Source organism: Carcharodon carcharias, chromosome 4 (assembly GCF_017639515.1).
Source record: "Carcharodon carcharias isolate sCarCar2 chromosome 4, sCarCar2.pri, whole genome shotgun sequence".
Taxonomy (NCBI): Eukaryota; Metazoa; Chordata; class Chondrichthyes; order Lamniformes; family Lamnidae; genus Carcharodon; species Carcharodon carcharias.
Genome location: NC_054470.1, coordinates 137,557,694 through 137,571,347, shown reverse-complemented (window position 1 = coordinate 137,571,347; position 13,654 = coordinate 137,557,694). Strand labels below are relative to the sequence as shown.

Here is a 13,654-nt window from a genome sequence, read left to right as displayed (position 1 = left end):
TCGAAACGTCAACTCTTTTCTTCTCCGCCGATGCTGCCAGACCTGCTGAGTGTTTCCAGGTAATTCTGTTTTTGTTTCATATCCTGACCATGTTCAGCTAAAAACTTCTTTCAATTAGTCTTTAGTTGCCATAGCATAACACTGGATTGAAAGAACCAAGCAGCTGCAGCAGTTAAAAACTGGCAAAGTACAAATATTTTGCTTGCTGTAACCTATTCAATATATATATATACATAATATATATATTTTATAAATATATATATATATATATAAAACAATGCAGAACTACAGTTCTTGAACACACATTTAGAACTTAATTCTAACCCCATTCTCTAAAACACTTCCATTTCTTGGCCAGCTTGGTTAAGCCTTAGTGTACTCCCTTAAGCCACCAATGTCTTTTTGTCTGTGTTTCCACCATTTAGCTGACAGAAAAATAGGGAGATGCATTAGTACTGAAATTTCAGGACTAAATTAGCTCCCAAATTTCTGAAAGTGATAACAGGCACTGTGCCACTTTTACATTTGTTTTTATTTGTTCATGGAAAGTGATCATTATTGGCAAGACCAGCATTTGTTGCCCATCCCTAATTGTCCTTGGAATGGTGGTGGTGAGCCGTCTTCTTGGCCCACTGCAGCCCATATGATCTGGGTACACCTACAGTGCTGCTGGGAAGGGAGTTCTAGGTTTGTGACCCAGGGACTGTGAAATAAAGGTGATATAGTTCCAAGTTAGGATGGTGTGAGACTTGGAAAGGACCTGGGTTTAGGAGGTGCTATTGAAGGAGGCTTCACAAGTTCCTACGATGCATCTTGGATGGTGTGCCAATCAAGCGAGCTGCTTTGCCCCAGATGTTGTCGAGTTGCTTGAGAGTTGGAGCTGCATTCATCCAGGCAAGTGGAAAGCATACTATCACCATTCTTGATTTGTGCCTTGTAGATGGCGAACATGCTCTGGGGAGTCAGGAGGTGAGTTATACGCTGCACGATTCCTAGCCTCTGACCTGCTCTTGTAGCCACAGTATTTATATGGCTAGTCCACTTCAGTTTCTGGTCAATGATAACTCCCAGGATGTTGATAGCAGGGGATTCAGTGATGGTAATGCCATTGAACATCAAGGGGCGATGGTTGGATTCCCTCTTGTTGGACATGATCATTGCCTGATAATTCTGTGGCTCGAATGTTACTTGCCACTTGTCAGCCCAAGCCTGGATATTGTTCAAGTCTTGCTGCATTTGGACATGACTGCTTCAGTATCTGAGGAGTCGCGAATGGTGCTGAACATTGTGCAATCATCAGCAAACATCGCCACTTCTGACCTTATGACAGAAGGAAGATCATTGATGAAGCAGCTGAAGATAGTTGGGCTGAGGACACAACTCTGAGGAACTCCTGCAGTGATGTCCTGGAGCTGAAATGACTGACCTCCAACAATCACAACCATCTTACTTTGTGCTAGGTATGGCTCCAACCAGCAGAGGGTTTTCCCCCTGATTTCCATTGACTCCAGTTTTGCTAGGGTTCCTTGATGGCACATTCTGTCATATGCTGCCTTGATGTCAAGGGTAGTCACTCTCACCTCACCTCAGGAGTTCAGCCCTTTTGTCCATGTTTGAACCAAGGTTGTAATGAGGTCAGGAGCTGAGTGGCCCTGGTGGAACCCAAACTGGGTGTCAGTGAGCAGGTTATTGCTAAGCAAGTGCTGCTTGATAGCATTGTTAATGACCCCTTCCATTACTTTACTGATGATCGAGAGTAGACTGATAGGGCTGTATTTGGCCATGTTGAATTTGTCCTGCTTTTTGCGTACAGGGTATACCTGGGCAATTTTCCACATTGCCGGGTAGATGACACTGTTGTAGCTGTACTGGAACATCTTGGCTAGGGGTGCGGCAAGTTCTGGAGCACAAGTGTTCAGTACTATTGCTGGAATATTGTCAGGCCCCATACCCTTTGCGGTACCCAGTGCCTTCAGCTATTTCTTGATATCATGTGGAATGAATCGAATTGGCTGAAGACTGGCATCTGTGATGCTGGGGACCTCTGGACGAGGTTGAAATGGATCATCCACTCGGCACTACTGAAGGTTGTAGCAAATGCTTCAGCCTTGCCTTTTGCACTGATGTGCTGGGCTCCTCCATCATTGAGGATAGGGATATTTGTGGAGCCTCCTCTCTAGTGGAGTTGTTTAATTGTCCACCACCATTCACGGCTTAGTGTGGCAGGACTGCATAGCTTAGATCTGATCTGTTGGTTGCGGGGTTGTTTAGCCCTGTCCATCATTTGCTGCTCATGCTGTTTGGCAAGCGAGTAGCCCTTTATTATAGTTTGACCAGGTTGACACCTCATTTTTAGGTATGTCTGGTGCTGCTCCTGACATACCCTCCTGCACTATTCATTCAACTAGAGTTGATCCCCTGGCTTGATGGTAATGGTGGAGTGGGGGATATGCCGAGCCATGAGGTTACAGGTTGTGTTTGAGTACAATTCTGCTGCTGCTGATGGCCCACAGCGCCTCATGGATGTCCAGTCTTGAGTTGCTAGATCCATTCAAAATCTATCCCATTTAGCGCGGTGATTAAGCCACACAACATGGAGTCACAAGTAGAGGCGGGACTTTGTCTCCGCAACGACTGTGTGGTGGTCACTCTTATCGATACTGTCATGAACAGATGTATCTGTGGCAGGCAGGTTGGTGAGGACAAGGTCAAGTATGTTTTTCCCTCTTGTTGGTTTCCTTACCACCTGCCACAGACCCAATCCAGCAGGGCTCGGCCAGCTTGGTCAGAAGTGGAGCTACTGGACATTGGACAGTCCCCCACCCAGAGTACATTCTGCGCCCTTGCCATTGAACATCATCCTCCAAAGAGGAGCACTGATTCATCAGTTGAGGGAGGGGGCTACATGGTAATCAGCAGGAGGTTTCCTTGCCCATGTTTGACCTGATGCCTTGAGACTTCATGGGGTCTAGAGTCAATGAGGACTCCCAGGGCAACTACCTCTCAAATCTGTGCCGCCATCTCTGCTATGTCTGTCCTGTCAGTGGGACATACCCAGGAGTGGTGATAGTGGTGTCTGGGACATTATTTGTAAGGTATGATTCCGTGAGACAGTTGTCCCAATTTTGGCACTGGTCTTTGCAGGGTCAACAGGGCTGAGATTGCCGGTATCGTTTCCGGTGCCTAGGTCCGGTTCCAACCGGTTTCATTCCTTTTGTGACTTCGTAGCGGTTTATTACAACTGTCTCTGGATTACTAGTCCAGCGACAATACCACTATGCCATCACCCCTTTTCTTGTTCGTTATTTCGAGGCAAAGATGATCATGTTCATCATTTGGGGTGTTTGGTAGGGTTCTGATGGGTATCTAGGTGATTGCTAAGGCTTATCGGCACCCAGAAGGTTCTGCTGCAAATAAAACAAGATACCGCAAACTATTACATTTTGGATAAGTTGCTGGCTTGGGATTTCCTGTCCTTGAGTTTTCTCTCTGCCCGATTTGTACTTGCTTATGAAGAAGGCCACACCATTTTTAATTTGGTTGTGTCAGATGCAGCGATCCGGTGCAAGCTTCTCCCAGGACTAAAAGTTGATACCAAAACCCCTAAGTCAAGCCTTCAAGTAATCCTTGTAGTGCTTCCTTTGGCTGCACCCCAGCCTCCAGCTCTCCATAATAGACTTAACACAATTTTAACTGCTTCAATATGGTGCGAAGGCTTTGCATGCCTGCTCAGTGCTGGTATTTTGTCCTGCCATCTGATCTTCAGAAGTTTCTAAAGGTAGTCGAGTGATAGCGGTTGAGCTTCTTGGCATGATGCTGGCACAGAGTCCAAGCCTTGCATGTGTTGAGCAGAGTGGGCAGGATATTGTTCTGTAGACTTTCAGTTTGGTACGCAGATTTGCTCCTGCTCATTCTCAGACTGATGTATGTGGTTTGCCAATGGTTACATTTGTTTTGGTAATTCTTGCATGTGTCTACTGGTCAAAATAGACAGCTCAAGAGAGTGTGCTGCTGAAATAAATGAACTTATCCATTGCTGGCAGGCTCTGGCCATGGATTCAAACCTTGGGCTTGAGATAGGGCATTCCTGGAGCAGGCTTGTACATTACTTCAGCTTTCTTCATGCTGATCATAAGACTGAAAGTGTCACAAACATTAGAGAATAAGTCCATGCTCTTATGCATGTTCAGCTCTGAACCAGTAGCTAGAGCACAGTCATTAGCAAACAGGAAATTGCAAAGTATGTCCTTGGAAACCTTTGTCTTCATCTGGCATTGTCTCAGATTGAGAAGCTTCCCATTCATGCAATATCTGATTTTGATGCCAGGTTCACCATCATGGAAGGCATTGGACAGCATGGCAGAGAAAAACATGAAGAGGGTTGGCACTAGCATATAATCCTGTTCAACTTCATTGTGACTGGGAATGGGTCTGAAGACTCACCATCATCCAGGACACATGTGAGCGTGCTGTCATGGAACTGTCAAACCATTATGACGAATTTCTCAGGGCAGCCAAATTCCTCCATCATCTTCCAAAAGCCCTCATGGCTGACTGTGTCAAAGGCTTTGGTAGGGTCAACAAATGTGGTGTAGAGGTCCATGTTATGTTCTTGGCATTTCAAATTCAGGAACATAGAAAACATAAAAACATAGGAATAGGAGTAGACTATTTAGCCCTTCAATCCTGTTCTACGTACAAGAATGTCAGCCTCCACAGGAAAATCGCTTGGGAAATTGCTCCTTGAAAAAATCTGATCAGTCATCTGCTCTTCCCTCAGTCCATTGTATAAAAGATTGCTGTAGGCCATAACTTTGTGCTTTTGCCCAAAAACAGTGTTGATATTTGGGAAAACAGAGCACTGAAACAAAACGTAACATGGCAGGAAATAACTTGAAGACACAAAATGAGGGGTTGTCTTGGAGGGTGCTTCATAATTAGAAGTTGAACATTCATGATAGAATAAAATCATGTAATCTAACATCATTTGCCATACCTTCAACATTCACATATTATAAAGTAATGCAAACTCTAGAGGTGCAATTCTTGAGATCTTGTCTCTTCAACCTAGTTTGGATGCTTTTGATACCAAAATGCCTGTCACTTGAGTTGTTCAGTCAACAATGGTAAATGTAACGTTACTCTAGCTCACAGCCTTGCAGATAGCCCCTAAAAAATTCCTCTTCATGTAAGACTGAGTAGGGATCACTGCATAAATAGAATGAAATCTAGTACTGCCTGATGGATCCATCCTGAGAGGCAATAGTACCAACAGGTCCAACAGCATCCAAAGATGCAGTATGAAAGCCAGCACATGATATCATAGAGGCATCAAAAGACCCCCTTAGCACCAACAGACAAACTACTTGTATTATATGTAGACCTTCAACATAGAACCATTCTGGAAATTATTTAAAGCTGTTTTAACCATACTAAATTTCACTGCTTCATTCTATTTCTATGACTCTAAACTTTAATTTAGTATATAACTGTTACTGTATTTACCATTGAATTCAACTATATTTTTCTTTTTGAGTGACAGTTTTAAAAATGCGGATACAATTTAAAACAGTGAACAGTTAATTACTTTTATCAAATAAATAGCATTCCCTTGCTCTTAGGTACCTATTATTTCTCTGAGCATAACAAAATTGATTTCTAAGATCATCTTATGAAATAATTGTATGATATTTTAATGTGTTTGAATGCAAGTGGCATATATAACAATCATAGGTTTAGTATCAAGTTTTCAATCAACTTTTAAGATTGTGTAGAAAATTTCACAGGTACAACATGAACACTGGGTTCTAATAAGCGCCTTTTGGTATTACATCAACCTAGAAGCAATGTATAATGCATAGTATAGATGCTAGGCACCAGCTAATGTCAAAGGCTGAATAATATTGTCTCTGCCCCCTGCAGAAATGGAGAACTGTGGGCAGCACTGTTATAACGATCTCATGCTGTTAGCATTACAAAGTGTAAGGGTGCACTGAATAAGTGATGGGGTAGAGCAAGGAATAGCACTTGCTCATTATATCACACCACTACTATTCTACCATAAATATTTATTGAGATATTAATAATTTTCCCTTTGTTGTGCTGTAGTTTCACTACTGAACTTCTTTTAGAATTACTGCACAACAGGTTTCCTGGCTTACACAAAACCTTGCCTATGCAAGTGAGCTACACGTTCTAATTTCTTACTTAATGGATAACTTTCAATTGCAAAAGAAATCTATTGTACAAATAACATTTATTTTTCTGTATGTGTTCAGAAAGACGATTCCTTCAATGTCAGGTTATTGCATGTAGAATTTCTGAACCTATAAGATTTCAATAAATTGAATTTAAACTTTAATTGTCTATTAAAATCCTTGTACCTGGAATACATTTTCAAGACTTTATGCTAAAATCTAGACTAGTAATGAGCGATTGGGATCTTGAGCCAGTGCTTATCAAGATGATTGTTGTAATTTTGAACTTTGTAAATGTACATAAACACTAATTAATTGCTAAACATAGGTTGCTACAACAATTTACTATTACTGAAAAGTATCAAATACTAACCCTAATGGGAATGTGTTTTGTCTCTTTTTCTTTTTGAGGATTTCGGTACTTCTCATAAAAGTCACGCCGTTTGTTTGTCTCTTTCTGACTGTCATCCTTCTTCTCTTTCTTTTCTGCTGGCTCGTCTGTCTCATTTGCTGGCGATTGCACTTGTTTCTTTGACTTCTCCACTTCTATGTAGTTTTCATTGGTGTTTAGAACGATCACTCCATATCCCTCCTGTTTTAAAATAACACAAAGAGCAACAAGGTTGCATTTTACAGAATTGAGTTCAGTCAGGGTTTTTAATTCCCTAGCCATCTGAAAAATGGAAAAAAAATATGTATATGCTCTTAACATTTTCAGTTTTTATAAAAATATTTAAACTTTAACTATATTGTTTTTTTCAGTTACAGAAGGACAATAATTTATAAACCACTATATCAGGTCCTCAAGAAATCACAAAGTGCTTTATAGCCAATGGATAACTTTTGATCTATCATCACTTCTGTTACTTTTAATATAATATCCTATTCAGGAAAATAAATGTTACTTCTGCAAATATGGCAAACAATTTTCACTCAGCAAGGTCACATACATAACAAGTTACCAGTCATCTGTTTTTGATGGTGTTGGTTGGAATATTGGTCAAGACACCAGGAAATGTTTTAACAAAGCCATTGGATCTTTTACATCCACGTGAGCAAGCAAAATGGGCTGCTGTTTAACATCTCATCTGACTATTAATACTTGCCATTCTGTTTATATAATTTTTACATCAAAAGTGAATTCTTATGAACAGATAAGCTGGAAAAAACATATCTAATTAACCATTACAAAACAAGATTCACATTCTGAACATGTCATGTCATCTTTATATATAACTAAATTACACATTTTATTCAATTCCTTTGGTACAAAAAACTTGGTTTTGATGAGAAATCCAGGATTTAAAGTCAATGGAAAGAAAAATCGGGCAGAGTGTGTAACTGATACCAATAAAATAGCTGCTGCTCTATGTCCCACCAAAGTTGAAAGTTACACCCAATACTTCGGTAGTGCAATCATCAAATTAACAAAGCAATACCAACATTTTAAGAAATAAAGAAAGAGTGCTGGAACTCAGCAGGTCTGTCAGCACCTGTGGAGAGAAAGATAGAGTTAACATTTTGAGTCCGTATGATTCTTCTTCAGAACTCTTTCTCTCCACAGATGCTGTCAGACCTGCTGAGTTTTTCTAGCACTTCTTGTTTTTGTTTCAGAATTTCCAGCATCCACAGTATTTTACCATTACCAACATTTTAAGCTTCTCTATACAAATATGGCAATGGCAGTAGTAATTCAATCACTGTAATGTGTAGTATCTTGGTCAACAGGTCCATTTTTAATTTTATCAGTAGATGTCCTGAAACATTTATACTTGGTCAAGCCTTTTTCATTTTAAACATTAGGAAAAACACTCTCAAAACAGCTGCCACTTACATAAAGTCAAATGCCATAGCTTTTGGCTCAGAGCTGACATTGGAAGTCCAGCTAAATGACTAACAACAGCAAAGGAAATACATCAATTTCAAGTTTTGCTATGATAAAGCAAGTTGTAGGCATTGCACTGCGAAACGGATTGGAGTAACCTTTCAAATGTTCTATCAATCTGAGGGGCAAGTGTACTTTATTACATTTGCCGTGTAACACATTACACCAGAAAATCATTTTAATAATTAAATTGTTTTTGTAATAAAAAATGCATTTTTCATTGTAACCTAACCCTGCAACCTCAATTCTTTAAGACTGGAAAGATGACAGTTTTTGAGGTCCTCAAAGTGCATTAGGTATTAAATGACATTCTGTGGTGACATACATTTATCCAGTCCTGCTTTACAATATTCAGCACTGAAAGTAAGTTTTCAGATCTTGTACTGTAGCAAATATGCATCTCATGATAGCTACGAAAGGTCACCTAATACTGGAAGGAGGTAAAGAATCTCGTGAACACAATTTTTAAAAGATATTTTTATGAGATATTATTAATTTTCCCTTTGTTGTGCTGTAGTTTCACTACTGAACTTCTTTTAGAACTACTACACAACAGGTTTCCTGGCTTGAGCAAAACCATGCCTATGCAAGTGAGCTACATGTAATTTCTTACTTAATGGATAACTTTCAATTGTAAAAGAAATCTATTGTATAAATAACATATATTTTCCTGTATGTGTTCAGAAAGGCAAATCCTTCACATATATATGTCAGCTTACTGCATGGAGAATTTCCTTTTACAATATATATTTTATTACATACTATATAGTTAATTAACAATTTGCAATTTTCAATTTTATTTGTATTACTAATTATAATACTATAAGCTGCATACAATTATTTTAATTAGCTTGTATCCAGTAATGTTAAAGCAGAAATTCCAAGCAGATAATTCAAAATTGTATCCTCTTTCAATAAATCGTGAGAAGCACAGTTCTCTTTATGGTAGTAACTATTCCATTTACTAGTTAGGTTCATCTTTGAAAGCTCTCTTTACACACGCACAGATAGAAGTGATTCTATACTACTAAATTTGAGAAAAAGCAATTTGCAAGATTTTGGTTATTTTATATCCAATTGACTAATGAACTTTATTTGAAAGATGATCCCTCACTCACCCAGGGCCTACTGCAACTTTTCATAATCTTGCAAGATTTCTTTCAGAATTCTGTTATACCCACCCCTCCCACCAAAGCAGAGTAAAAAGACTAAGTTGCAGTCTAGTGCACAGTCTGAAATGGCAGCTTTCAGTCCACTGCTCTTTGTATAAGAAAACGGTCAGAAAGGTCACAACAGGCCATGAAGAAAATTATCTTGATACAAAGTGTTCTGCCATGGGTAAGTGGTCTTTTGTCAGAGTGTCTCACATCCACCCACCCTGTGAGTAAATCTGAGTAGTTTTAATGTTATGTTCTGGAATGTAGCTGGCACATTCTATCATCCCTACACAACGGAAAAACACAAGGATAATTTAACAGTGAATCCAATTCTAAATACCTACAATCCTCTATCAGAAACTTTTTGTTTAATTACTCAATATCCATTGGCCTGCATAATTCAAGTGCACATTGCAAGAGTAACCATATTACAAGCAAATGGCTATTAAACTAAGTTACATGTTACTGGCAACATTACTTAAACCTAAGTATGACATCTAAAAATCTGTCTGGAAATCATGTAACCATGGCCAGAACCTTCCGTTCGGCGTGCAGGGCAATGGGTAAAATGACGTGTGGTGACGTCGGGCGTGCATCCCTGACATCACCACACGTCATTCTGATCTTCTGTTTGGCCGGCGCACACCAGAATCGGCTGCACACCCACCAAACTATCAAAGGCCTATTAAGGCCATTATTAAACAAATTAACTACTGAGAAAGCTGCCTGTCCAACCTTAAGGTTGGCAGGCAGGCAAAGAGCCCAGGCGGCCTTCGCATTTTGCATGAAACCTCATCCACGGGCGGAATGAGGTTTCATGAAGGTTTCATCAATTAAATAAAAATATTTATGAAAATTCATGAACATGTCCCAGCTCATGTGTCGCTGTCACATGAGGGGATATGTCTGAATAATTTTTTTTTTGCAAGTTAAAAACTTAACTTAATCTCCCTGAGGCAGTTCCGTGCCTCAGGGAGATTTCTGCGCTCTTTTGCGCGTATGCTCTCCCTCCTACCCCCACCCGCACAGGTAGCACTGAGCACTTCCGGGCACATGTTACGCTGTTTACACATAAAATTGCGGCGCGCAGCTTACTGCGAGTGGCAATCGGCTCCGTGCCCACTTGCACATTCCCAAATGGCCCGCCCAACGGGGAGAAAATTCTCCCCCATGTATTGGAGGCTGAATGTTGTTGCAGCTTTATAAAGTTATGAAATTCTACAACAGTTATGTCTTACCCAGGAATTCCAACAAAAGAAATTTTATCCCATAGGGATCTCCTATTGGTTAAAAATAAAAGGCCAAAAATTTGGTCGTATAGCGCTACTTCAAAGCGGTGTTACATAGATTGTCAACTCCCCAGGGCAGACAACATTGTGGGCTGCTCTTTGCATGGCCTGCATGGGTTTCTTCAATGAGGAAACCCAAAGGCCTTCACAAGTATCAGCAGGCGGCACTGTCTGCCGCAGGGAGTTGATGTAGTCCATGGAGCACCACTATCAAATGGCGTTATGTGGACAAATTCTTAGCCTGAAGTACCTAAAGGGCTTTCATGCAGAAAAAAGCATGATAAAATGATGGAGAAGGTGAAAAATATTCTAAGACAAAAAAGCTTACAATCATCTGATCAAAATTAACCTGCATTCAAGCAGTGATTACCACTCTTTATATACACTCTTAATATCACAACCACCTAACAATCTGATTATAAATAGCTGTTGGTAGACAGAACCAGGCAGGAGGGTAGGGCAGGGGAGGCACTATGCCCCTCATTTTTCTGGTGATTGCCTTGCTGCCCTCCTCGAGGAGGTGGCAGCACAGCAAGAGGTCCTCGTACCCCAGGACGGGAGGAGGAGGACCCCCCACATGACCAAATGTGCCTGGGAGAAGGTGGTGAGCTCCCAGGACGTGGTGTGGCACACCTGGATCCAGTGTCACAAGCACTTCAACAACCTGTTGTGCTCAGGAAGGGTGAGTTCCATGTTGGCATTGGTCACTTAACTCAGCAGGTAGGCTCCCCCACCCCACCACCCAAGTCTGAGTGTAGTGACTGCAATGAATCATTGATGGCATGTGTCCTTCGCTGGGTAAGCCAGCAGATATTACCCATATCAAGGTCACCCGGAGAGTGTGGTGAAGAGATGGGTTCTGCCGACACAGCATGTAGTGCACTGAGACCCACAACCCACATTACTGTTTTGGGGGCAACCTGGACCTAGGCGCAGTGCTGGAACTTCAGGACATGTCAAAGTCAGGGTGATGACATGCTGGGAGGGGAGCTTCAAGGTAGTGTGGCACCGATCTGTGCTCCACGTGCTTGCGCCTCCTTGCTATGGAGGGTAAGACCATGTGGTGCCTAATATGATGTAGGCAGCATTTGGCCAAGGGGGTGGGTTGGGGCAGGCCGAGCATCCTTGTGTGAGTGTTCAGCAGCAGCAGGGTGAGGAAGCACTGGAGCCCTGCGATGTCCCACTCTGGTTGGGGTGGGCCATCTGTAAAGAAAGCCCAGGTACAAAGTGGCACTAATCAATGCTCTTCTCTCCTTTTTAGGAGAAGAATGGACATAATGCCACCGAGCGGGTGAGGACTGGCGGCGGCCTGGCACAGTTGGTGATTCTCAGCCGCTTCAAGCAGGAGGCCCTAGATTTGAAGAGGCGCCATGCGCCCAGGTCCACCCGTGTCACAGGCAAGTATGTATGCCCAGCAGTGAGGTCACCATTGTTCTCCCAACAACCAATATAGTGCTGAATGTTCAGTGATTGAAGTTTGCAACATGGCCTGACCATTGCTTATGGAAGGATGAGCGCATAATGATCCGGGGGACAGGGATGTACATTGACATTGTCTCCACTTTAGCTGGGAAACTTGGTGCCTAGACCATCTCCCACATTGGCAATGACCAGCTGAGGTCAATGCCGATGTGAGGGCTTGCTGGTCCGAGCGCATCCCCAGGAAGCCCTGATTGATCTCCTGGAGGAGCCTCTCCATGAGAGTCGCCACTCTCCAATATCCTTGTTCTTCCTTTCAGCATTAGCGGACCAGGGCTAGGAGGAGGAGCAGCATGGACACCCCACCCCCCGCACCTGAGGGCCCTAAAGTCATGGACTCATCAGCTTTACACCATCTCTTTCATGCATGCACCAGCGCAAATACAAGCACCTCGGTGAGAATTAGAACATCAGCTAGTGTCCCGGGGCACAGCGGTGAGGGCACTTCACAGTCACTGGAGGAGCTGGCAGAGACAGAGAGTGCCCATGGCACCAGCAGTCAGAGGACTGTAGGGGACCAGGCACATACTCAGTCAGTGCCAGATGATGTGCCTCTGGAGTCGTCCGCGATGCAGTAAATGCAGGAAATGCGGCCGGGTGTGCAGGAGCTTCTGGTGGAGATACATGAGGCCATGCTTGGCTTGGTGTCCTTGGTAGAGGAGTCTATGTGGACTATCGCTGAAGCAATGAGCCTCATGGCCGAGCACCATGCGTCCTCCATGGAGAGAGTGGCGACTCTCATGGAGAGGCTCCTCCAGGAGATCAATCAGGGCTTCCTGGGGATGCGCTCGGACCGGCAAGCCCTCACATCGGCATTGACCTCAGCTGGTCATTGCCAATGTGGGAGATGGTCTAGGCACCAAGTTTCCCAGCTCAGTGCCCATCCATCCATGGTGAGCAGTGAGATCCAAAGCGACCTCATGTCGGCACAGCAACTGCCTGTTGTCTCTGCAGGCTCCTCTTAGTGCATTCCAGATGAGGGCGGCAGCTCCTCCACCCCTCTGCCAGTGCTCGTTGCATCTGGTGACGATGTGACAACCGGAGAGATGCCAGCTATGGAGCTGGCAGCTCCCTCCCAGGCGGGGCCAGGACAGGCTCCACGGGCCAGAGGACGACCGCCGTGGTCATCTAGGCCAACAGGACAGCAGAGTGAACAGGCTGTCTCAGGTGCCACTCCCAGCGAGGGGGCAGCAACAAGACGTAGCACCCAAAAACGTAAACATATGGCACCTTAGGCACCCCACGGGTTAATCATTGGTGCTTTTGCGTTGGCCCGCAATGAGGTCTTTATGAATTGGTGTGATTTTCAACACCTTTGTCATTTTGTTTTCTTAAGTGCCTTTGGCTGTAATATTAAATTCAGACATGTCACCATGGCTGAGGGTGCCTCTTTTCTTCTGCAGGTGGATGGTTTCAAAAAATGTCATGAGTGTTTTGTGGGACATGCAGCTTTATTAACAAGGCCCTTTGTTAATGTTCCTAAACAGGCAAATTTTGTACTTAGGTATCGAGTATGGAGCCTAGAGCCCAGGCTTATCCTGGAGGTCCATACGTGGTGTGCTAGCTGAAGGTCCATTGGATTAAAGCCTCCCGGGTGTCCCTGCGTCCCTGGAGTATGCCTGGGTCAGTGTCTACCCCCTCAGCATT

At 43.0% G+C, this 13,654-nt stretch overlaps 1 protein-coding gene across 11 annotated transcripts in view; it reads right to left on the bottom strand.

The window, feature by feature from the left end:
* fam172a (family with sequence similarity 172 member A) overlaps positions 1-13,654 on the bottom strand; it is a 684,886-nt gene that overhangs the window by 429,771 nt on the left and 241,461 nt on the right. For all 11 annotated transcript variants that reach the window (XR_005942765.1, XR_005942766.1, XM_041185659.1 and 8 more), the window contains one exon: positions 6,571-6,789. Coding sequence is in view for 9 of the 11 variants with exons in the window: in XM_041185659.1 (XP_041041593.1) it covers positions 6,571-6,789 (219 nt within the window). In the remaining 2 variants the exon portion in view is untranslated. The remainder of the gene's footprint in view (positions 1-6,570; positions 6,790-13,654) is intronic.